This window comes from Coloeus monedula (assembly GCF_965178545.1).
Source record: "Coloeus monedula genome assembly, chromosome: 7".
NCBI classification, from domain to species: domain Eukaryota; kingdom Metazoa; phylum Chordata; class Aves; order Passeriformes; family Corvidae; genus Coloeus; species Coloeus monedula.
The window spans coordinates 28,015,803-28,041,675 of NC_138787.1; the positions used below are offsets into that span (position 1 = coordinate 28,015,803).

General features: G+C 45.8%; 1 protein-coding gene across 2 annotated transcripts in view; it reads left to right on the forward strand.

Moving 5' to 3' along the window:
- MRAS (muscle RAS oncogene homolog) overlaps positions 1-25,873 on the forward strand; it is a 38,167-nt gene that overhangs the window by 10,794 nt on the left and 1,500 nt on the right. The window contains exons 3-6 of one of the 2 annotated variants that reach the window (XM_082284944.1): positions 9,656-9,869; positions 18,559-18,712; positions 21,902-22,001; positions 23,293-23,372. In XM_082284944.1, the coding sequence (XP_082141070.1) occupies positions 9,677-9,869; positions 18,559-18,712; positions 21,902-22,001; positions 23,293-23,372 (527 nt within the window). In that variant the 5' untranslated portion in view covers positions 9,656-9,676. The remainder of the gene's footprint in view (positions 1-9,655; positions 9,870-18,558; positions 18,713-21,901; positions 22,002-23,292; positions 23,373-25,873) is intronic. The other variant, XM_082284945.1, reaches the window with a different exon arrangement.

Below are 25,873 nucleotides of genomic sequence, written 5' to 3' on the forward strand. Positions count from 1 at the left end.
CTATGTCCCTTGCAGAGAACTCTGCAGTACAAAGAAAGGTCAAATACAAATCTTTTGCTGTTTCTGTGAGTCTGGTATGTAAAATATGATGCAAATGAGAGATTTACCTGAATTGCCAAGATTAAGGCTAATCCATAATCCCTTTGCTTGGTGTTTAAAAATAATGGCACTGTGCAGGCATAAGAATGGCATATGAGATCTACCCTAAGGCTCGAGCAACATAATGCTACATCCCACTGTTTTTGGGACTTTGGTATCTTGACTTGGTTACAACTTTGCAGCAGGGTAACTGTACTTCAGAGCTGTGTGGTAGATGGAAGGTAAAAATCCATTTTATGGCAGAACCTAAACATTTCTTTGGAACTTCTCAGCCAAGGTCTGTAGGAGACTGAAACTCAGAAGAACCTGAGCAAGGAAATATGTTCTGACAGAAGGACAGCAGAGTAATTGAACCAAAGCGATGATCTGGAAGAGCTAATCAAGGACCAGGGGTTCATCTTTGAAGGTAGCTCTTGATTCACCTCAATAGTCTAGACTCAGAAACTTTGTCCAGTTACTTTGCTTCATTTGGTCCATGCAGGGTCTTACTTGTGAAGTGACCTTTCCTACTGCTCAGGTAAAGCACAAGTGCTGTACCCTTGTAGGAGCTCTGTAGCACTGCAGGTACAACTGCGGTGTACAGTGGCTCTGTAATACCACTCACAGTTAAGGAAAGGTGAGTGTGGTCCAGCCCCAGAAAATGACGAGCAGTGTGGTGATACCAGTGTTTAACTGATGCTTTAGCCTCTTGTCCCATCAAAGGTCCTTACCTGCCTCTTTTCCAAGACTCAGTGGTGTGTTCACTGTATTGCTCTGTAGCCCAGCACATCTTCTCATCCCTCTGGGACAGCATCCTCTCAGGGAATCTGACTGTGCAATTTCTGCAAATCTGTCAGTGTCAGCCTGATGATAAGACAGAAGGAGGCATCACATTGGGCGTGGGGTGCTGCAAGGCTGAGTACCTTGAAAGCTGACTTCTGAAATGAGTATAACAGGGTGTGGTGTGTTTCTCCCATGTGAAAACAGTTTATAGGGCAAAAGCAGGTGTTATTGTTTAGTGTGTGTGAAAAGATGCTTTGTGGCAGTAGTGGGTGTGCCTCTCTCTTTTCCTTTAACTGGCAAGAGAATCTGCTGTTGCTTTTTTCTTTTCTTTTTCTTGGTTTTTTTTTCTGCACCAAATGGTAATCGAGTTTTGAGGGGGTTTATCTTTCCCTGAAGTTGTGGGTGAATTTCTCCTGTGATTGCACAGTGTAGTGGTGGTTGGAGCCCTGCTGTTGCCTTGTTCATCGGAGCTGCTTCACGAGAGCACAAAACACTTTTGAGGTATGATTCCCATAGCATGCTAATCCAGCGAAGTGCTGTAGATTCGCTTGCTGGCACTGTTTAAATCCATAATGCAGCACCACCTGCCAAACCACGGGACATAATGGAAGTGTTAATGAATGTACATATACACCCTCCCACGCAGCTGCAAGTTGAATGACTTAGGAGTCAAGGCAGAGAATTTAGGCTGAGTGTAGAAGGAGCCAGACTTAGGGTATCCTAATGCATATCTCTGCTGAAACTGGGGGGTGAGGGGTGGCCACAGGGGTCTAAAGTCGGGTCAGCTGGCTGACCCTAAAGTCAGGGTGCTTTCAAAGATGTGTTGATTTTCAGCTGCTGCTCTATGGATTCGTCCACTCATGACACCTGAGACGTAGCTTGGGCATTCAACAACAAAGTGCAGGTACCGAGCAGCACCAGCTGGGACACTGGCACCTCTCTTCTGAGGAGGTATTCTCATGGGAGGCTTCTCTCCAGTGCTGGCAGGGTGAATGCACTTGATAGGAGTGGACTTGTCTTGCAAGGGTAAACTCTGTTCCTCAGGGGTGGTTTGGCCACTTGCCCACTGGTTTGAGTGTTGAGGTGTGTGTTTGCCACCAGGATGGCTTGTCCCGGCTGGCACAGAGTGGAAGGAGAATAGCAGGGAAAGAGCTGACAGCCAAGGGGTTTGCCAAAGAGAGGGGCTAGGAAGAGGCATCAGGGCTGGCCTGGCACATGGCTGGGATGCTGGCAGTGTACATGCACCCTGTCCTCAGGCAGGTTCAATGGAACACTGTGGCTTTGCAAAACCCTGCATCACCACGTGTGAGGCAGAGGAGGGGGCTGTGCATCCACCCCTCATCCCACTCCTCATCCCTGTACCCAGCCCTGAGTTCTGCCCACCCTCCTCTTTGAGACAAGCAGTTGGATTTGCCAAGTATGGAGTCACCTCCCCAGCATGCTGTACGTAAATAGGAGGCTTATGCTCTTGGCAGACACTGTAACGAGCCTGGAAAAAATTACTGTTATGGGTCCAGGCCCAGTGATGAGATCTTGGAGTCTTCCAAGTGACAGAGTAATGACATGGACCTGGGAAATGCCTGGAATAGCCTTCCATGCAGTTCTGGGATTTAGCGCCATTAAATTCTAAGTAAAATAGGCCAAGTGCCTATTTGGGTAAATTTGGGAGATAGCTGTTCCTTCATCTTCTGAAGTCCATGCTGGTGAAGCTCTACTAAAGCTCCAGCATTACAGACCAGCATACTCTCTGTTCCTCTGTACCTGCAAGTGAGTATTAAGTGTGCTGTGGGGAACCAGGAGGACTGTCCTTGATCCAAGACCCTGGGAAAATCTATAGAGAGCCCTACAAGCCTGACCTGTGCCTTGGGGTGTAGAAGTAGTGCAGAAACATTAGTGCTGCCCTGTCACAGATAATGTCAGGGAACACTGTGATGCATGATGAACAGCCACTGTGTCTGTTTTTCCATAGGATATGTACAACAATAGTCTTTTTGCCTAGGAAGGACATAGACATGAGTCAAGTTTTGGAAAAGATTTGCAGGTAGAGGACAGATTTTGGAAATAGCTTGGAGATCCCCACTCTCCCCACCTTCCTTCATCTGTCTCTCGGACTTGATAGGATTCACCCATCCCCTAGTGGAAATGCTATTACCAGGGAAATTCACAGCCTTCAGCTCTTTGCAGCTGTCTAAGAGATGCAAAGTGTGTTTGCCAGGAGGAAAGGGAGTCTTTAAAAAGCCATTTACATCCTGAAAGACATCCTGTAGCAACACTGGAGATGTAAAAAGCATTAAATACCAAATTGAGCCTGACTGGAAGACAAACTTGGAGCCAAACACATTGATTAATTTGCAGGAGGGTGACTGGAATGAGATGGCCCTGTACCCTTTCTATCCATTAATCATCTCCAAAGCATCCATAAGTGCCATGAAGTCTGCGCCTTGGCTCAGCCATGCGTGGACAGCATGGTGCCCATAAGGCTGCAGGGCAATGAGCCATCAAGGAGCTGGACAGAGGGGTGGAATGCACCCCTTGTTTTGGCAGGGGCTTTGGGACTGATATGGGGAAGGCAGGGTGGAGCTGTGAGGAGGTCCATGCTGGGCAGTCCTTGGTGCTGCTTGGGATCCCCTCACAGCTCCATGCTGCAGCACAGGAATTTGTTGCCTGGACCACTTCCGCCTGCCTAAGGTGATGCTGGTTGAGGCCGGGAGGGCTGTGCCATGCACATCTGGCTACATTGCCAGCACCAGGCCTGCATGCAGGCAGCAGAACATCTGGGCTCCAAACAGGGCGTTGCTGAAGCACTGGGCTATTGCTTCAGAAACCTCACTGAGCAGTATTAAGAGCAGCAAAACCACCCAGGGCAGTGAATTTGGGGTCTTTTTAATTGGCGTGTCAGCAGGCTGGGATGTGTAGGAGGGAAGCTGCCCATTTCCAGGGATTGTGTGAGCAGGAAGGGCAGCTATTGGAATTCAAAGCCGCTTCCTCCACTGTAAATTTGTTCTTGCTATGTTATCTCTGGCTGGGCAGGGCAGGGGAACATCTTGGCTATCTGCTTTTTTGCTACAGTATGTTTAGGTCAGCTTCATTGGTTCCATGATAACATAGGAGAGGCATTCCTGGCCTCACTAGCAAAGAATTTGCAAGAGTAATACAGGAATCTGTCATCCCTTGATGTCTCCTGAGAGCTTTGGAAATAAATGAGTAAAGAAAGAGATGGTGGATTTAAATTCACAAGAAGTAATGGAAGTAAGAGTAGCTGAGCCAGCCCCCAGTTACTGAGTAGGATGCTCTCATTTCATACCTTGGAAAAAAGGCTTGGATCAGCCTCCAGTGGATACCTCTAAACTGGCAATCATACAGCTTTATTTGAGTTCTTAAGAGACACAGGAATGGATCTTGCGTAACTGTTTTCTTGTCACATAACTGGATTCTTCTACAGAACTGGTAGTGGCAGAGCTGTAACTGCGAATGACCCAAATCTGACTGAACTGTTGCTTTTAATAATGAAAAAAAATCTGGCTTCTGCACCTGACTGCTGGCCTGTCAGAGTGACAGAACTCCTCTTACGTATTTTGAAAAGGGCACTACGTCACCAAGGGAAACAGGCTGAAGATTAATGGAGTTGTGGTGGGAGGTGGAGGAGGAGTTGGGAGAGGGAAGCAGGGTTGGTTTTGGACGACATTTGTCAATATGATTGACTCATGCTGTGCTGCACTTACATACAGATTGGGACACCAACAAGCATGTGCTTCCCAGTAACAAAAACAAGTGAGTCCCTGAACCCAGCCTGGCCATGGGAAAGCTGCTGCTCAGTTCTACAGCAAGGGCTCCTCCTTACATCACTTAGGGATTTGCAGAGGGGGAGGGTGGAGGGGCTGCCTACTACCTAAGCCATTTCCAGTGACGTGGCTTTTTATTATTATTATTTGTTCAGGCTATAATTCTGTGTTTCCTGAAATAACTACCAAGTGTTCATCAGGCATCTACTGCCTTTAGCTGCCTTTTGTGTGAATCTCAAGTGCTTCATTACTCCCCCGGTGTGTTCTCTTTCTCTTACAGTAAATCTGAGCAGCATCTGTGTGGTGGGGGAGGTGATGCAATTTTGGGTTGAAAGGGAGAAAAGGTCTGGCTGGCACAGGAAACCAGTGAGGAGTTCAGGGAAGACAGCACTCAGGGTACAGCATCTTCTTGCACAAGAGGAGAATTGATGAGGCCACTTCCAGGACCCACAGATACATCCCCCCACATTCAAAACCCAGCCAACTGCAGCTCTTTACTGCTTGGTAGAGGATTTTATTTTTAAATGACAGTTGGTTTAAGACTTTTTTTTTTTTTTCTCCCTTTTAGTAGTAATCTGATAGTGCTTTGATCGTTGCTCCAAAAGGAAATGCCTGTAATTTCCTATGCAGGTCTTATCAGGTGCTGGGCTCCGTCAGATCTGGAAGCTGATGGGAGTTGAGAGCACCTGTTAGAATCCACCTTCTTAGAAAACCTCAGAGAGCTGAAATTTTACTTGGGTTTTGAAAAATGTAATGCCAGAACTACAAAGGGCATCAGACTCTGGCTTCCTACATGACAGATCTGTTCTATGCTGACTTCCTACTGGAAGACTGGAGCATGGTCCAGGTTTTGTTCAGTTTGTCCTTTTTGAGGCATTGACTGGGAAGGAAATCTGACAGACTGGAGAAAATTTGGCTAAGAGTTAATCATCTTTATTTAATAATAATTGGCACTGGCTTTTCATACACCAAAGAGTCCTTTGGCTCTTGAAGGCTTGGGACATGGTCATGCCTACTTGAGGGAGAAATTCCTGAAGTTCATTCAGTCCTGATCAGGATGACTCAAGGGAAGCAGCAGCCTCCTGAAAGGGCATGTCCTGTCTTTCAAGGATTCTCAGTAGTTCCCAGCCCAAGGGATTGCCTATAACACATCAGGCTGAACTATTTTGGTACCTGGCTAGCGTCTCTGGGTGTGTCGTGGTGGTTGTGTGGCTGCAGCCAGCAGTCTGCAAAGGAACAGAGAGGGAAGTGTTCAGATTTTGCGGAGTTTCAGCCCTGCAGGCACTGTGTGGAGCTGCTAATGCTTACAAAGTGGCCAAGTAAAAGGGCGTAATCGAGTGAGATGTGGGTAGAGGAAGAGTTCTTAATTGCAACCGTAGGAGTAGTTGGCAGCCTCGGTGGCTGATTGTCTTCCTCGGCCTCGGGTGAGATTGGCGTCCTCAGCTATGCAGAGCTCTGGCAGGCCATGGGTGAAGAGCCACGGACCAAAACAAGCTGATGACAGGAAAATTGCATTGGCCATGGGCTGATGGAATCATCAGCATCCATGCTTATACATTAGTATGTGCTAAAGCTCAGCCTAGTGCTGACGTGGACATAGGCTCCCTAAAGTTGTCTGCTTTGGAGAGCTGCAGCAGAGAAGGAGGGAGTTTGGTAGTTCCCACACAGGCCCTGCTGTAGCTTTTTCTGGAGGTTTCATAACAGAATTAAGCAATTTGTGTTGCATGTTGCCATGGAGACTGTAAATCACTGTCATGCTGGCCTTCTCAGTCAGGGAGCTGGTGTCTTTTAATTGCACTAACCTCCCCTACAAATCCAGGGCTTGGTTCTGAGCTTGCTGACCTTCTGTAATGGCCTTGTCCTGGGATCTCAGCCGACAGGACAGCAGAGCTGGAACTAGGAAAAGGGGTGCCAGCACATCGAATATCTACTATCTGGGGTCCATTGTATTTTTTATTATTATTTTTACATTTTCCTATGTGGCCACGACTCTGCTCAGAAGCTAAGATCAGACCCACTTGCATCCAGGGCAAGTTTTGTAATGAGGGTGGGGTTAGGTACACTACCTACATTTTGTGGGCCAGTCATACAAACTAAGCTGAATTTGGTGTTTTTATGTTACTTAGCTGCTCCAAGGGGATAGCTCAGCCCTTCCACTCCACCTCCATGTCCGGACAAGTAAATGGGGTTTCATGCAGTTTAATCTGCTTCCTAAAAAAATACTTTTTGCTGAGGAAGCTCAGCCTCAGTGGCACCTTTGGATCAGTGTTTCTTTTTTCTTCCCATCTACCTACCCCAGAAGTAGCCACACTTCTGACTGTCTCAGCATTACTGGCTTGTGCTGTCAGGCCACCAGTCTTGCCAGTGCATATGAAGATGGTTGTATAAATCAACCTCTTTCCAGTGACTAAACCAGAGCCCTGACGGCATTTGTCAGAGTAGGGTATGGATCCTTCTCTTGGCTCCTTCAAAATAAACAACTATATAAATTGTAAGATGATTATCATCAGAGCTTATTAGTGTATTACCACATGCTGCTTTGTATTCAGACAATAGATAAAAACATTTGTGCTTCACTTTTCCCAGTCAGATCTACAGCAAACACGCTTATTCTTGCTCCCATCTGAGGACTGTATCAGTACTCTTGCCAAAAACACATGAAAATCAGCCCAAGTGTTGTGCATTTGCCTGTAGCTCTGTGCACCTTTGAGAGTGTTTAGTCTTTTCCAGGAAACGATATATGTTATTTTAAAGGTTTGAATCATGAGCTGGTTAAGTTATAATCTTGTCAAGGCATGAGTTGTCTTCTTGCTTTGGTTATCAGGGCAGGTGGAGGGGTAGAGGGGCTGAAGTGCTGGACTTTTGGAGGTTTTTGTTATGTACATGCATGGCTAGAGCATGGGACCTGCTGTCTCAGTAGAAAGAGGAGTGTTTCCATGAGCAGTAGGAACAATCCTGCAGAAACATCTGAACTTGCTGCCTTTTGACACTCAGTAAAAGTTTTCATCTGTTGTGCTAGCATTACCTTAAATACAGGGAGTTGTTTCAACAAACCAGCCTCCAGTTCTTGACTTTTTTTTTTTTTTTTTTTTTTTCAGTTCAGTTCTTGCTGTTTTCCCCAGGCTACATAACACTCAGTCTGGTGGTTCAGACACACAGCATGACCAAACTTCTGGAAACAATGGGAAGCGAATGTCCCAATTCAGCCGATAAGCATGCTGGGCAGAGACACAGTTTGTACAATGGGCTAAACATTATCCTAGTACTTTGGGGAGCATTTCATGCAAGATAAGCTTGAGGCTCCTTAGGAGCGGGTTAAAGGGCTGGTACAAAATGTCAGTGAAAATGTAATGCTTGTTGCTGAGCAGCAGCTTGTGGTTTGTGAGGAGGTCAGAAATCGTGCACAAACGGAGTATGTTTTTCACATCCACAGACTGTCCCCCTCCGTGTCAGTAACAATCAGTCTTTCATTCTGCCTGGCTGGAGCTGCTCCGCCATGTAAAGAAGGATGGGGTGAAATCTTGGCCATGGGCAAAGCAAAAAATTGTCATTAAATGTGTTGGAAGGAGGGGCAGAGCTTTAGCCAGGGTCTGTGTCTCAAAAAGCCTGTGAGCATCATCTGACCCAAGAAGGATTACACAGAAATAAAACTTGGTCTTTCAAGCAAAAATGAGGCATTTAGATGACATTCATAGGTTTTTCTGCAGCCCAGCCTGCTGTGTATTGACGTGTGGTCTCATAAATATGAGAAAGTGGCTCACTCAAAAATAGGGCTAAGAAACTTTTCCTTGGGGTTGTTGTGAGGAAATGCAGTAAGATGATTTGAAACCTCATCTGGTTTGGTCTTTTCCCCATCCAACAGCTGTTGCTTCCAAACCAATACCAAGAAAATCAACTGCCTTGTCTTGAGCCTTATCATTATGATGGGGTTTTTTTTATTATTTTCTCTTTAAGTGTGTGAAAGACCTCCGAGAGGATGCAATGGTCATTCAGATCTGGGAGATAGCCACCTATTTCCTCTGTGATCTGGGTCAGCATTGCTGCTGCTCATGGTGGGGTGGAGGGCACATATAGGTACAGAACCTCCTGCCTGGCTTCTCCTTGAATGAGCAGTCTCTACTGCTGACTGTTGAAATGGGCCAGTCAGCAATGACTGCCTCTTCTCCTTTCTCCACATACCTGTGCTGTTGCTCAGTTTCAGCCAGTGAATTTTTCTCAGCTTTCTTTTAAGAGGCAGCTCTGAGGTGAGAGGAGGAGTGTGGCCATGCTGCCGGGAAGCTGCTCTCCTGGCTGTGTCACAGCCACAGGCACCAGCCTTCCTGCCACAGCAGGGTTGAGGGTTTTGGGCCTTTTTAAAAAAAAAGGCAAAACAAAAACCACCTGTTGTTCCTGGCCTGCTGCCTTCTTGTTTTTATTTCTCAAACTTGAAAGTGAGAGAGAAGAAAGCAGCTAAGTGCATTTTTGTCTGCTGGCAGAGCCAGGATTGGGCCTTTAACTCCAGTTTCATCCATCACCACCAGTTCTGCCTGCAGATCTGGCCCCAGGATGAAACACACCATTTAATGTTTGCTGTACCTTGGGTTAAGCAGTGAGGAATAGCACAACTCTGACTTATCAATGGGATTTGGTCACTGGCAACAGGAAACTGTCGGGAGCTTGACAGGTGCACTGAGCCAGGGTGATTTTTGTCATTGCCATGTGGACCCACTCCCGGTAGGAAAGATATTCAATGACGTAGGTGCTGCATGTGCATTTGGTGGCAGTTAGCAATCCTTGTAGACAAGGCAGGAGTAAACAAGGCACAGTGGTGGAGTTGTCTGCATGTTTAAGTGCTGGGTCTGTGTGGGAGTAGAGCTTTTGGGAAGGGTTGGTGCTGCTGCTCCTGTGTCCAAAAGGATTTTGGATGTCAGAGCTGCCTTCACTCTCATTTCTTAGGCAGCAGGTAAAAGCTGCCTTGTGCATATTGCCTTTTTCATTGCTGGTGAGTGATTGGAGATGATCTCTTTCTCCAGCAGGTTCAGCACTCTGGAAGCATGGCTACAAGTGCCGTTCCCAGCGAAAATCTCCCCACATACAAGCTGGTGGTTGTTGGAGATGGTGGTGTGGGGAAGAGTGCTCTCACCATTCAGTTTTTCCAGAAGATTTTTGTGCCAGACTATGACCCAACTATTGAAGACTCCTACCTGAAGCACACAGAAATAGATGGGCAATGGGCAATTCTTGATGGTAAGCAAGCTACTCTTGTGATCCCCTTTCCCTTCTAGCTGAGCCTAATTGTGTCTCCCACAGCATGTTGTATCTCTCCTGCTCTGCTGTGGGCTGGCAGGAACTGGAGCTGCAGTGCATGGTCCGCAGCTGGTCTCCAGCAAAGCTTCTGCTTCCAGTTGCATTGGTTCCAGTTCTGCAGAGAAATGTTTCTTGCAGGCCTGTGAAAACCTACAGATCCTCATTGACATTTGGAGTAGGCTTCTGCAGAGGCTGGTTTTACAGCACTGCCAGGTGGCTATTGCTAATGATACTTCATTGTGGTTGAGCTCATCCCCTGGGAAATAACAGTGAGTGGGTAACTGAGTGAGGGTTATAACCAGAAAGAACATTTAATCAAAACTGTTGTCCACTGACAGTGTGACGGTGAAGAATTGTTACAGCTCTTAGCTCCAGTCATTCAGGTGTGATGTCTTCATATTTAATTGCCTGTTTCACTTAAATATGGATAGGGTACCAGCCTAGAGATCTGTTGTAACCAAGAGTTTTCAGTTCTTTGAAGAAAAACTGCCTTTTTATTTAAAAAAAAAAACAAAAAAACAAAAAACCCCACAAAAAACCTCACAAAAAACAATGAAACACACAAAAAACAAACAAACACCCCCCCCCCCCCCAAAAAAAAACCAAACCCAAATAAAAAAAAAAACCCAACAAAATCAAAGTGACTTTATTAGCAGGTGAGGAGAAAGCCCTGTATTACCTAATGCTGTAGCTTGTTCATTTCTGCTGCATGAGACAGACTAACCACAGCTATAAAGGGAATCTTGCTCTTAAATGTTGTAAGTTTTGTTTTGCATTGTGTAGTAATTAGGTAGTACATAAAAGCAAGCGAGTATTTTGTGCCTTAATTACCCAAGTTCATGTATGTGGCCACTAACACAACTGAACTGAATTTAGCCTCTCTTGTGACGAGTTCTACCTCCACTCTCTTGTCAAGAAGGCGCTCAAGATCTTTGGTGTCTCTGCATAAGTGTCACTGGTGTGTGGGGACAGAAAGCTGGGGGATTGTCATGAGTGGTGGAATGTGGATGCTGGTGGGGTTTGCTGTGAAGACTGCTTAGCTTGGTCTGGAAACTTGAGATCTTAGTTGCGCTCTTAAGGATTTATCAGATATAATTTAGTGAATACAAATGATCATGAAGTCCTTAAAAGAACAGCTTTTATTCAGTATTAAAAACCAAAACCAGCAAACAATAAAACAAGTTAATTTTGCCAACATTTGTTCATTTGAATATGTTAATAGTTGATATGAGGGAGTATTTGTGAAATTGGTGCTGAAATGTCTCTTCTTGTCATCTGCATCAGAGATATCTGCTCCCAATTAATCATCACATAATGTATACATGCACCCTTACTTTTAAAATTCCAGTCCTGTATAAAAGAAAAACACAATCCTGCTGTAAATTAAATTAATTATTTTTAGTCCAGAATCCAGCCCTCTAAAATGAGCAACCTTTATCTTCACTGGTATGCCCCATGTTCTGATATAACAGTACCAGCTGCTGTACATGTTGATTTTGGCTGAAATAGCCTGGGTTTTGCAAATTATTGAAAAGTAGAAAAGGCATCTTTCACTGAATATTTGGAATTTTTGTTTAGAAAAAAAAAAAAAACAATAAAAAAGCAACAACAATACAAAAGCCAACCAAACTGATCTGAGTGGCAGTGGTGAAAGAAATTGTCTTCCAAAAAGCAGAAGCTTAACCCTTTGTTTTGATGAAAAAGCCTTTCTTTTGCTCAGATGCAGCCTAGTGGCTGTACTTGGGCTGAACTGAATTCAGCTGTGGCCTTGAATGGCATGTTGGGAATCCCTGACTTCCAGAGTTTGTGTGCCCACAGATGCTTCACAGTGAAGCCAGAGAAGTGAAACTGCAGCTGCTTCTCTTTCCTACCACTTGAGATTTTGAATAATCAGAATTTTGGAAGAAGGGCAGAGTTCTTACTTGAAAAAGGATGTGACCCTTTTCCATCTGCCCAGCAGAAACAGGGCACCAAGACTGACTAACACACATGTCGTTTGCCTCAGCTCTCTGTCACAGGCTTTAGATCTAGGCCAGTCTCAGAGGTCACCATATACTGGGACAGCTGCTCTTGTTGTGGTTACATGAATCACTTATGGTATAAAATTAGGGACAAACATGATAGGAAGGGTAAAGATGCATCATGATAAATCCTAGACTTTCCAGTTGTTCTTTATGACCAAAGCCTTTGCAAGCTGATGTTTCATGTAGTTCTTGGTGGGAAGAAGCAGCTGCCCACACCCAAAATAGGAACTAGTTTTGGAACATGAACAACCAAGTGAGGATATAGCATGAGGGGCTCTATAAGTTTTGAAGTTTTTAGAAACAGTGATTATTTTAAAAAAGCCAAATACATAGACATCCAACAACTTCAAAAAAAAGGGAAACAGCCCATCCTCTTCCAGGCTGTTGCCTGAGCAGTTCTGTACAAAGCATTTCAAGCATTTTGTAACTGCACCAGCATGATGTTGTAAAAAAACCCTTCAGCTAGCCAGCTTGCATAAAGCATTTGGCTTCCCTCCATGAAGACCTCCACCCACATTTATTCAACAGCACTAACTGGCAGCACGATGAAATGTTTGACTTGCATTTTTTTCCTTTGCTGTAATCTCTCACTGAAAGTAGACTGAAATGGAATAGGGTTTTATTTCACATTTTACATCTTAGAGCAAAACCTGCATTCAAAATCTTCTTTTACCTGTTTGTTTTTTTGCTTGGGCACATTTCTGTCTATTTTTCTCACCAAAGAGTTGTCTGTGATAGTTCTCTGCCTCTGAAAAGATTGTGGGACCTGCGTTTGTTGTGTTCAAGTCCAACACTACACAAAACCACTTTATTGTTGACCTTATGCCAGCTTTAGAAGACCATGGATGCAGTGTTTGGAGGACAAGTATTGTAGAGTGGAAGAGAGCACTTAACCTGAATCAAAGATGCATAGGCAATTTGTGGCTAGCCCATTTTTTGGTTGCTGCCACTCTAATGAGGCTTTAGGATAAGCCTCAAATTTTCTCTGCATATGTTATCTTGGTTTATTCCCTGCTGGTGGTGCTGAAATCAGCACAGTGATGTGCTTGGTGAAATGCACTCACACGCAGGTGCTGTACAGACACATGAGGTCAGAATTAAGTGGAGGCCAGGGTTAATCTGCCTTGATTAGCTCCTGCTCCAGTTGCGTTGCTATGATTAATTTTGCACACTCCTTTCTGTGTGCAGGCTAACTTAGCAAGTAGCAGAGGATTTCTTTTGGTGTGGCTGCAAAACACCAGTCTGGAATTACTAATCTCAGCATAAAACCAGAAGTGGAATATTTTAATATGGCAGAAAACTCCCAATGGTTCAGAATTCCTTATGGCTCATACACCACACAGAGATAAAAAGGTGGCAAGCAAAGGGAGATGAAGAGATGACCACAAGCACATGGCTTGGGCTTATTGGGGAATTGGGCTGAACTCTTAGCTGTCAGTAGGGCTGTGCCAGTTGATACTGGCCAAACAAGGAATTGTGTTGGATGAAAGGAAGCTGTGGTCTCCCTTCTCTTCCCTTTCCTTTCCCTGGTATGATTTTGATGAAACTCTCACAGCCTAGAAGTTACCTCTCTGCTCCTGAGCTTCAGTTTCTCTTCTAGTTCTCTTCCCAAGACCTCCTCCCAATCCCTGGGTGTCCTTGTGCTGGGCTGGACCTGCACAGCCTGGTGTGCACCCCTAAGCAGTCACACCAAGCTCCTTTCCTTCCCCCATGCTCTCTCTGCCCTTCCCACCTGTCTATCCTATGCACCCCTTTTTGTTGAGGGTTCTTGCTCCTAGTCATCCCTGGGCACCCTGTCTGCTTTTCTTCTCGGGAAACTTGGGATCAACTCGGCCATGAGGCCAGAAGGAGATCAATGGTCACTTCAGACTTGCAGTCGGAAGGGTTGGTTTGTGGCTCGCTTTCTCCTTTTTTGTCTGCTAATTTAGCCTTTCAGTAGCTTCACTGAGAGCATTAAAATTCAAGTTAAATTTGTACTTTCATTCTTCTATTTGTGCGTACAGTATTTCCCTTCCCTTAATTGCTGGGATTTTGCAACCATGAAAGAGGAGGTTTTGTCTTGGGTTGTGGGGATATTTTTCCTGCCAGGAAAATTTTGATGTTGCAACATGGAAAACACAGGGCTTTGAATACTTGCCCTTTGTTAGAGAAAGAGCTCCTTTAAGGGTTTGCATCTTTATTCTGTTTTTTGATGTGGAAGCCTTTCTCCTGAAGACCTCTTCTTTTTGCTTAAAGAAAGGGCAAGAATTCAAGTACTTTGGTTTTTCATGTTATAACATCTGTGTATTTAGCTAGGGCACAGAAGAAGGGCTCATAAAAGCCCCAGTGTCTTCCTATCGTGTTTTTTGCTGAGGAAAGCTGTCATGCCAGGGCAGTATGGCTGTTTCTGAGAAGGAGCATAAGCATCACAGTGACCGGTGAAGCATCTGCCTTGCCTTGTTCACAGCGAGGGCACCTCCTATCTCTTCAAGGTGACCTGGGTGTGGGGATACAGAATAGGAGCTGTGACCCCAGTACTCCATCTGTGCAGTGCCCAAATACCAATTCCTCAGCTGAAGCCAGTGGCTGATAGCAGTACCCTCTCCCACATTGCTGCTGATGGAAGGAAGACAGAGACTGTGGAGATAGCTTTCCTCAGCCTGAGGCTCGTTAGTTTGACTTGGCAATTCAAGTTAAATTTTCCCATGAGCTTTTCCCATGGGTTAACCTGCCCGTCAGTTCATCTTTATCCCCTCTAGATGCCATGGACAGTGGAGAAACTCTCTTGAGGTGACCTCTACACCCAGCTGCCTGGCAATGTAAAGGTAAAGACGTAGGAAGAAATTTTGCCTAGATGTGAAAAGAGAAGAACTCACCTGCACAACCAGATCTGAACTCCTCGAAGGCTGGGACTGCTGTGTTTGAACTGAATCCAGCCAAGGCTCCAGAAAAATAAATGCCATTGTTGACTTGGAGTTCATAGTGTGCTTCTGCCCTTGGTTTAGATTCACGTGCCTTTGTCTCTGGATGGGCACTCGCAGCACTGTTGGTTGCAGAGACATTGCCACATGATACACCTTGAAGCACCAAGTGCTTCTATTTTGGACCACGAATTCCCGTGTCTTCCTGGGCTCCTGTGCCTGCTCAGAAGTGCTCTCTAGGCAGCTGCACTCTTGCATAACCCGTCAGGATTCACAGGAAAACGGTGTGGAGAGCTCTAAAGGGGCAGGATTCAATTAGCAAGGAGTTCATCACAGCAGCTGGGGGTCACATCCACTGAAAAGTGGAAAAGGCCATCTCTTCACTCAGCAATCTCTTACCTGCAAAGCAGGAGACCTCCCTGCTGGGCTCTCACAGCCTAATTGCTCTTAGTTTAGTCTCCAGCTGGTCTCATGATAGCTGTAAATGGCTTTGCCCTCTTTGGATGTCTGTTTTTACATCAGACATCATCCTTGGCTTCTCTCTCCTTCATTTTACCCAAATGCTTTCATTAATCCTCCTCCTTGCTTCTTTGGTCAAATTTGTGAGAACTTCACCAAGTTTTCTGTTGGAAGTTCCTGACACTGTGCTGTGCAGCCTATGAGTCTGATTTCAGTACTGGGAAGAATGAGGTAGGAGAAACCTGTTGTGCTTTGGTCCAGCCATGCTTACACATTGGCATTTATGTGCGGCCAGTGGGGCAACTGCTGGTTTGAAGTGTACCAGCTCACAGTTCTCTACTCGTGGTTATTTCTGTCTTCTGGCATCCTGTCTGCAGAAACAGGAATTTTAAAAGAAGGTGAATGCTGGCTAACATGCTAAATCTCCTCATCGCTTTTGGTTTGGGAAGCCAGTCACATTCCAAGTTACCCCTTCCCAAGGTTTCTCCTTGCTACTTTCCCATTTCTATAGGTAGGAGTCTTCTTGAAGCTTTTATGCCACAAGGTAACACCACAAGCAAAGCCACTTGCATCTGGCCCTTTTTTGGTGCTGATGCTTTCCAGGATGTGGTCCTGTCCTGCCTACAAAGGGTCCAGATCACACTCTCCTCTGTTGTTTACAATTCACAAAGCACACAAGTGTTAGCCTGGGGGTTTGCCTTGATGAAGAGCACATTTAAGGTTAAGACAAGGACTTTGTCTGGCCATCTACACGATGCTTAACTTTGTATGAATAACCCATCTGAGATTAACCTTAACCTTCACTGCTGTGTGTCTTTTACTTGCACTTTCAAAGTGCCGCTTTAAATGTTGCCTGGGCTTGCTCACCTTTTTATGAATGCTGCAAGTGGATTCCCTTTCAATGGCAGCTGCTGACACGGCAGCTCTGCCTGTGTTTAGTGTGATGCCATGGCCAAAATCCAGGCAAGGTAGGAGAGCCCCATGCAGTGGGGTATCCCCACAGCCCCCACTAGGGCTTGTCCCCTCTCCCAGGAGATGCAGAGCTTTGGAGGGGCAGCAGCTGGGGATGGGTTGATGGGTGCAAAGGCAGAGCTGGATGCTTCTTGTGTGTTTCATGTGAGGTTTGCAAATGTTCCAGAGCAAGGGGAATTCCCTAAGCAAATTACCATGCAGGATACAGCACATCCATCTCCACCTTACTGCCCACAGCTTGTGCTGGGGCACCTGCCCTGTCTCAGGGGGAGGGAGGGCAGGAGGGCTCGGCTCCCGGCGGGGAGCTCTCCCACTCCCCCACAAGCTGAGTTTGTGTGTTGGTGTCAGCTCTCAGCCCTGCCCTGACACCATGTCTGGCTGCTGCAGGAGTCAGATGAGGGCAGCCTAGCCTCTCCATACTGGTTGGGCAGGTAGGAAAGATTAATTTCCTCTTCTGTACCAGCTACAGAGTCCTGGCCTTATTCCACAGTAGCAATTCTGCCCAGGGCATAGAAATTTATCAGCACGTGCAGTCTCTTTGGGTTGTTTTTCTATTTCCTTTTTCTTTTCTTTTTTTTTTTTTTTTGTACAGTCCTTAAGAATAGCCTAAATGGCTTTGAGCTGAGACCCATGTTTCCTAGATTTAAAGGGGAGGAGCAGGATAAAAGGTTGTGGAGAGACTCAGGTGACTTTCCAGCAAGCTTGGCAAGTAAGCCTAAATCTCAGGGTCTTTGCAAGAGCCTAGAAGCTCTTTTTACCTTAAGAGCTCATGGAAACAGACATTCAACACCAGTTCAGGCAGGAGAACAAATGAGGCTGAAGGCCTTAAAGGGCCTGCCATCACCAAGGAAGGTCTCCAGATCTTCTTCCAGTGTAGCTGTCTCTCCTCCAGATATGCAGTGGAGGTGTGGCTGGCTCGTGGGGTGCGCTGTGATGTGCAGCGTGTCCAACTGTGCCCACCTGTGCTGATGCAGCAAAGTGGTATTTATCATGGCCCCATCTGCAAACTGGGGCAGCCTGAGTACCTACCCCTACAGGGAACACCTTGCTGGGACTGTGGCCCCATTCAGACTAGACAAACCTGTATCAAGCCCTGCTGCTCTGTCAGCAGTATGCTCCTGCCACAGTCTTCATCCATGAGTGCCCTGGGCTTTCCCCATCACTTGTGGGCAGCAGATGCTTATGCTGTGACTGTACAGCAGAGGCAAAACCTACCCAGCCCCGTCGACTGGGATGTGAAAATGTTCCCAGTCATCATGAAGGTCCCACATTTGCCTCTGGGGTGCAACAATGCATTAGGACTGGTACTTCTGAGCAGCTGATGCACTTTGAGTGCACCCCATGTTTGTACTGGCACAGCCTAAACTGATGAACTCCTCCTGTACCCTCCTCCTGCCAGTCAAAATCCTGGCTGTATACAAAGCTGGAGCTCAGGAAGTAGGTCTGATGTGTGTATCAGTATGTGGTGTTTACCCAGAAGGCTGTGGTAGCTTGTTCCACAGGTGATGGGACCCCCTGTGAGGCAGATACATGGAGATCCAGTGAGTTATGATTCCATTAGTGGAGTTTAATCTAATGGGGAACAGCATCTGGATGGCTGTCACAACTGAGGTGTTTTAGGGGATTTGAGCATGGATTTATTCACAGAAGCATAATCACTGTATTGGATATGCAAGGCACTTAAAGCTTTTCCATCTGTTTCAGTTATCTCCTTAGTATCACCACACCATTTGGTACTAAATATTTACGGGGAGCTCCCCAAGGCTGTACCATCTCACTCTGAAAGCACAAAATTGTCTAGAAATAATACCCAGCTGTTGAGAAAAGGAAAATGCTTGTAGCTATTACTTTGGGTTGTCTCCCAGCTCTGCTTCACCGTGCATTTTGTCGGTTATCCCTGACATCTAAACTGGCTTTTACCTAATCTTTCAGTCTTGGGTTTGCTGAGAGAGGGAAAATTTGGGGGGCTGTGAAATACTTTGAGCCGTATCTTGCCAGAGGAGCAAATCCCCAAATTCAGTGGTGAGTATTTGGTACCGGAAAAGGAAAATGAAATCCACATAGTCATCTTCCTCTCCATCTGCTCCCAACTTAGGCAGACAAGGATGAGTGGGGTCTGGGACAGAAACTCCCTTGTCCATCCAGCTTGATTTCATCAGATCTTACAGTCTTTGAGCAAGCCCAGTAGAGGCATAAAGGCCCCAGGACACATAGTGGTGCCAGCAGCTACAGGTCCCTCACAGTAACTAAAAACCTTTGTCTCTTCTGTCCTAGTTCTGGATACTGCAGGCCAAGAGGAGTTCAGTGCAATGCGGGAGCAGTACATGAGGACTGGAGATGGTTTCCTGATCGTCTACTCAGTGACAGACAAGGCCAGCTTCGAGCACGTGGACCGGTTCCACCAGCTGATCCTCAGAGTCAAGGACAGGTGGGTGCCACGGGGCCAGGCACTGTCCGACCTGCCAGGCTCCTGCCATGCTGCTGACCACCCTGGGGGTATGGTTGCACACCTCACCCTAACTTCTGCCTTCTGGGTGTCCTGAGACAAATCCTTACGTGAGGGTTTGTGGACCTCAGTGTGGTGAATAAGTGGTGGTTTACCTCTTGTAATAAGCATGAAGCGCTTTCAGTGTGGATAAAGGGTCAGTAGTGTTACAGTGGAGTGAAAATGGGTCTGGAAGGGAGAAATTTCTGCCAGAATGGTCTGGCAGAGCACTGTGAGAAAGGAAGATCAGACACCTTTGAAGGTAACCAGCTCGGCTCTGAAGAAGGGGAGGGATGCTCTGTGCACAGTGCAGGCACTTTGGGATCACCAGCAGGGAGTCAGCAAGCATTTGGCCCTAATTACTTTGTGTGTCCTGGCACCATCTTCCTTTCCCTTGCTTGTGCCAAACACACCTTCGTAACACACCCCCTGTGTAATTTGGGGGTGTCAACAAGTGTCTTGAAGGGGCAAAAATTCATGCTGAAAGGAACTGTATTTCTTACCAGGGATGTAATGTAGTTAATGCTCTGTGCTCTCCAGCAAACAATTGCACAGAATAAAACATCTCTGTGTGCCTGGGGAGACAGCAAGAGAGGTTGCCTCTCCTCTCCTTACATGTGCAGGGGAGAAGGTAGCACTGGGAGTTTAATCATGGCAAATTAATGTGTCCTGGCAGAGTGAGGGGAAGCTGCTGGTTTATCTCCAAGATAACTCCCTCTTCTCATGGTTCAAGAGGCAATGGATCCATCCTCACTGGGTGGGGTGTGAATTAAGCCCTTATATGTCTGCAGCTTTGAAACACTTAATTTTTCTGTTCATAATGGCTTTTAATTATGGAAGTCATCAAGAAAAGTCACCAGAGGGTTTGGGCCTCGTTGCTGGCTTCCTTTCACAGCTCTGAATAACTTCCCCACAGGAAGGGTGGACTCGTATCATGTGAGGTTCACAGCTGACAGCTCTTCCAGTAAAGCATCCAAAGCATAGCCCACAAGAGTGAAAAGTAAAGGAAAAACCACTCTTTGATTTCATTTAAATGAAGAAAAATGTCAGTCACTCAGTCAGCCTCTCAGATCACAGCGGTCTAAGCACTGCTGGCTTAGCTTGGGGCAAAGTAAATCTGTTTCTGAAAGCTGAAGGAGACAGGACAGAATTTCCTGTAACCTGCCCCAATCCGATGCTGATTTTATCTAATTTAACTTGGTGAAAATAAGATGTGTTCACTGTTCTGCTCTGGACTGAAACTTTTACCCTCCATATGCCGTGCAAACACTGCAGCAGCGTGTGAGAGGCAGGAAGTGAAACAGGCTGGTGAGGTTGTTTGTGTTTCCCCGCTCAGCGCCACTCCGAGCGTGAGGAGAGTATTAATCTTCATCCAAAACCTGAGCTTGGTCAGAAAATCGAAGCAGTGGGAGCAGTGTGAGTAAAAAAACCCTCCTGCCAAACCCACAGGTAGCTGGGAGCAGAGCATCACCCTGGTTTTCAGGTTAGCAGGCAGTCTTGGCAACAATCCAAAAGAATTGCAGGCTGCTGCGTTAGCAGGGCTTTTCAAAGCCTTCCTCCCGTTTCTTTCCACAACTTTCATTATAGTAAAATTTCCAACTGTAGCAGCTTTGTCCAACTAGTAGTTGTATGGCTTACAATAGCGAACAAAGTCCCCATAGAGTTTTATGCCTGATGTAAACAAGGCAAATGAGATACCATCCAAAAGTAATCCCTTTCTAATCAATGTGCTGCAAGCCAAAAAGCAGTCAAATAATCCAGACAAGCAAATATTTTGCTCCAGAAGGATCAGAGTCAAGATATATCAATGCTCAGGTATTAACATTAAATCACAGTCACATTATCAGAATGAATAACTCTAAGACTCATTTAAAATGCAGAGTGCAGTATGGTATTTTTCCAGCCAGAGCAGTGGGGCAGCATGCCAGAGGGAAGATGGAGCTCTTATCATCTCGATGAAAAATGACCCAGAAACACTGTTTGAAAATCCAGAGTTACCCAGGGAAGTGTTTTATACAGAAGTGAGTACAGCTAGCTGCTCCTTAGCCCAGTAAAATCAGCTCTGTTACAGCAGAGAACACTGGGATCATTTAGGAGGGTTTAAAGTTAAATATAAGACAACAATGCTGCAGTAACTGTCAGTGATCAGAAGGGACCTCCTCCCTCCCAGCAGTGGCTAAGAGGCCCTGCAGCAGCTGATTACTCTGTTTCATGAAGCCAGAGGAGAGAGTGGCACTGCCAAAACCTCCCATGGCTCCCAACCTTGGCACTGTTTATCACTGGAGCTATGGAGCTTTCTGCAGGGTAGAGGGGGAGAGCTTTGCCCAGGATATGCTGTGGATGGATGGATCTTTTCTCAGGTGGTGAAGACAGTCACTTACATGCCTGGTAGCTAAGGAAGTACTGAGTATTACTACAGAGGGAGATGGTTTGGGTATTTTTTTCTGGGATTAGAAACAGGAGATGGTAGGTAATAGCGTTGGAAGCTTAGCAAATCTCTGGTTCCCTCCAGCCTCCTTCCAGCTACCACTGCCAGGCTTTCAGTTTGTCTCAGGTTAAGAGCTGATGGGCATCTTTTGCTCCCAGGTATTCTCTTCACCATTGGATGCCCCTCTAAGCACCAGCTCCCAGAGTCCATTTTTCTTTCCCCACAGTTTCTCTCAGTGGATGAGCAGGAATGAACTGACTCCAGTTCTTCCATCATCCCTCAGTATCTTGCCAAGATACGCAGTTACTGAGATGTCTTAACTGCTACAAAAGAGTCCCAGTCTCCTGTCCAAGATCTGTCTTTATGTCTCAGTTGATTTTCTGGCTAATTCTGTAGATCTTTCTTCACCGATTTGGATCTTCAGGCTTAGCTATTATCAGGCATTGCAAAATGGTGACAATAAATTCCTGAAGTCCCTACAAATAACAATGAATGTGTGCATGAATGCAACTTGTCAAGCAAGTTTTTACAATGTGAACATATATGTAGCACATCCTGGGGGTTTTCTTTATATTTCTTTATACATATGTGGTATGTCCGTAGCTGAAAATGTTGGATGATGTCAGCATCAAAAAGTGAAATTTATGCTCATAATTTTTGTTGTAGACTGCTAATAATTGGGTGGTGGTTTTGATTTTTTCCAGGGAGTCTTTTCCAATGATTTTGGTGGCAAACAAAGTTGATCTAATGCACTTACGGAAAATTACAAGAGAACAGGGGAGAGAAATGGCAACAAAACATAACGTAAGTTTGCAGAATTATTTAATGGGCTATTGAAAGACCTATTAAGGTGTTCAGAATTGAAATCTGTGCTCATTAGCAGCTGAATTAAAGCTTACAATTAAACATTTGCAAATACATTTTTGACTACTACAAAGTAGCAGCTGTGCAGTTCCCTTTCAGTAGGGCCAATTCATCACGGAAACCAGAGCCTCTGCTGTGCACCAGGTTGTGGCAGAGCTGTGGCCATCGCTAAGACTTACGTACAAGGTGTCTGAAAGTGGTGAGAAGTGTTCAGGGTGAGGGAAGAAAGTGCACTCTCCTGGAGTGAAAAGGCAGAGTCAGGCATTAGAAGGTATATCCAGGTGCCTGAGCTTGTTAAAGATAATGAAGTTAACAGGGTTGTTAAGCCTATATAAATCTGACCCACCATCTTAGCTCTGCATTATTCATGCTGTTAGTTTAGCCTGAGAAATTGGTCTTAGGTGGGTGTAGATCACATGCTGCTCCACTAATCACCTCTAAATGCCAGCAGCCCTGAACACCCAGAGGGAGACAACAACTCCCTTAGGAGGTGGAACTGAATGGAAAGGTTAAAGGCAAAGAAGCCTGAGACCTCTTGGCAGCTTGCTGTGCCTAAAGGACAAGCTGTGTGGTGGTTTCTGAGCAAACCACGATGGGAGTTTGGCAGGGCAGGTTCACTCCCCGCCTCCCCAAGGAAGCTGGTTTCTGTTGGAGCCAGGGCACCCAAACTGCAGCACAGCATGTTGTATCCATCTGTATGCACATGCTTTGGAAAAGGCCATGCATGAAAATACCTTATCAGAGGCAGTTTTATAAATCTGCCAGTGTGCTGGACAAGCACTCTAGGAGGCCCCATCTGGCTGTCAGACTTTGAAGGGGAAGATCATTTTACACTGAAGGGGAATTGTAGTCATGAAATATTCATGCAGTAGTCCCAATAAAATGTGGCAAGCAAGAATTTTTGGCAAGTGCTGGTCTTTCAACAACCTTGGGCTATTTTCATGTCTGCGAGCACAGCTCAGGGGGAGAGAACATCTGACGACATGAAGTCTGGGATTATTCTCCCCCAAACCCAGAGCTCCCATAGCAGCTGTTTAGCCTGGTGCTTGTTCCAGACCTTTTGTAAGCGCTCGCTGACCTTGCTGCAAGCGTGAGGGTGTTGATAGCAGTATCATGGCAACATTTTGTTTACCTGTATTTCTCCAGCCTTTAGGCTTTTCATTTTGAAACTGGTTTGCTCCCAACACTAGGTTGTTAGTGATCTTTTTCATGATACACTTCTCTCCTCCAGATTCCCTATATAGAAACCAGTGCCAAGGACCCACCTCTGAATGTGGACAAGGCCTTCCATGATCTCGTGAGGGTAATAAGGTAAGCTGCACACTCCTCCTTTCCTTACTGCCTGTGGATGGGACATGCAGGGGTCCTGGCCCAGAGAGTCAGGAGCCAACTTCTGGGGAGACAGGTTTTCATGGGGGTGGGAGATTTCTGGTGTTTATTAACTTTCTAGTCCTGTGTCTGCTTAAGTACGTTACCAGCAGTTAGTTACCCATGCAGGACATCAGTACCAGGCACAATAAGAAGTAGCTGTGGCCATAATGAAAATCTTATTATTCAATGAAAAGTGCAAAGCCTCCTATAATGATCAGCTCTAAAACGCTGGCATTGAAAGCTCTGGACCAGTAATTTGGGTTTTCATAGTTTTGTCTTCTCAGGGTCTTGCGTTGCCAGAGGTTAAAAAGGACTGGCAAAAAATTCTACAAAATTCTAATGTTGTAGGTGACTTCTAACATTTTCTGCTCACTAAATGGAAAAATTAAGCCATTTTGTATGAGAAACTGCATGACCTAATGGCTATGCCACAGGTTTCCTCCTCAGACTGCAGAGGTTTGTTCCCAGTTTTGGCATGAGCTGCCTTTGCTCGTTTTGGCAAACGTGCACTCTCTGGGTGAACCCCTGCTCCGGCTGCCAGCAGGGAGGGACTGCCTTCCCAAACCCTGGCTCCCCTGCAGGAAAAGAGCTGCACGCACATCCCAGCGTCTCGGCTGATAACCTCAGTTCTCTCTGAGAAGATTTGTTTTTCTGGCACTAGTTGTCTGCCAGATTTTTTGGGCCCTCATTTTTCATGTTTTGGGAGGGTGCTGAGCTGAAATCATGCTCCTCCCTGCCATGCAGTCAAAGTGCCTTGCTCGGCAATTAAACCACAAGGCATTTATTCACAGCATATCTGTACTTGTGAATATCCTAGCACAGCCTTAAGCCAGCCTCCATCAAAAGCAGATGGTACTGCCCACTCTTCCCACATGTCTCAAAAGCAGGGGGCAGAAAGTCTTTGGAGAACTGAGTTGGAAGTGTCCCAAGCTCTTTCCCAACTGTTCTGTAACTCTGCATTAGCTGGCTAGATATTACTTTTGTGTTGCAGCAAGCTCTTATCACTATCTATTCTGCTCTGCAGGAAAGGAAAACAGCCAAAATAAGATGGAAAGACTTTGTTTGCTTTCTCTACATAACACAACTCCAGGCAGGCTGAAAAGAGTATTGTAATGAGGCATTACTAATTTCAAACCGTGAAAATGCACTCTGTAACCTCAAAAATAAGTGGTACACCTCAGTTTCCTGAGTAGCTACCGAGAAAGTCCTTGCCAGCCAGGTGAAACCCTCTGTGGTGTCAAGGGCACCAGAAATGTTCACAAGAGCTGGAACTCGGGTTAAGTCAGAGAGCAGGGAGATGCTGTGTGATCTGGCTGGTCGGTGGCCACAAAGCAGCTTTACTTGGTTTCTGGATGTTACAAACTGTCAACAGTCAAGGGTAGCATCACCCATCAAGTATTGTTTTTCTGATTTTCAAGTGAGCTTTTTCAAATAAAATGTAAATTTCATCTCCCTGATAACTGTGTCATTGAGGGAGTGCTTTGCAAATGAAGGGCTTCCTCAGAGCCCTTGTGAGCTCTCAGGGTAAGCATGCTTGTTCAGTGTTGCACTGTTTGTGCTCTTTGCACTTGGCTGGTTCCCAGTTTATTTAGCTTCATGCAAGAAACTGTTGTCTGGAAGTAATCCAGAAAGGAGTGGGGTGATTGAGTCCACCCAATAGATGTTTTAAATTTCCTGATGCCCCTTTTATACTGCAGCAGTGCGTACACAGGGACTGTCCCAGCAGAAGCCTTGAGCAGGCCCGGGCCATGGTTTCTGGATCTCTAAAACAGATCCAGAACAGCGTGAACAGCTTGTGGTTACTTAGTATTTATCCAGATTTAAAGTATTTTCTGAATTTCATCTTTCTAGTTTTGAGCTCTAAAGTTTTATGTTTTTCATGCCTCCAAGCCTTCATACTCACTAAAAAAAAAAAAGTCTTACTAGACAAAGCTGAGTTTTTCAGGTGGTTGCAAGAATTTAGAAGCTGAGGCTGTAAGAGAAACACCAGCTAAAGCCATAGTGATTTATGCCCCAGCGATGTCTCATCCTGGTCTGGATTACTTGGTATGAACACTTGGTTTAATGCCTGGCATATTACATCACAAAGAGGCTGGTTTTGAACTGTTCAGATTCTCGGGTTTGAATCTACAGAAACTGCCAGTGTTTGTATGTTTTATCTTGCACTAAAATCTGCATCTACAGGCTGCCTATCGGGTGTTTGAGCTACAAAGCATTCTGCTGGATTTGCACTGCTGGGCTGGCAGAGTGACTGCTGCAGTTGGGTACAGCTGCAAACAGACATTTGGGCAATGCCTCATCTTCCTGGACAGGGAGAAGCCCTCAACAGAACACTTTAGAGGCTGCTCCGTGGCACAGTGCAGGAAGGTTCTCAGCTGTGTGTTCCTGGTGGCTGTGACTTCAGAGAGCCAGGGACATCTTTCTGGGGTCAGCTCATTCTC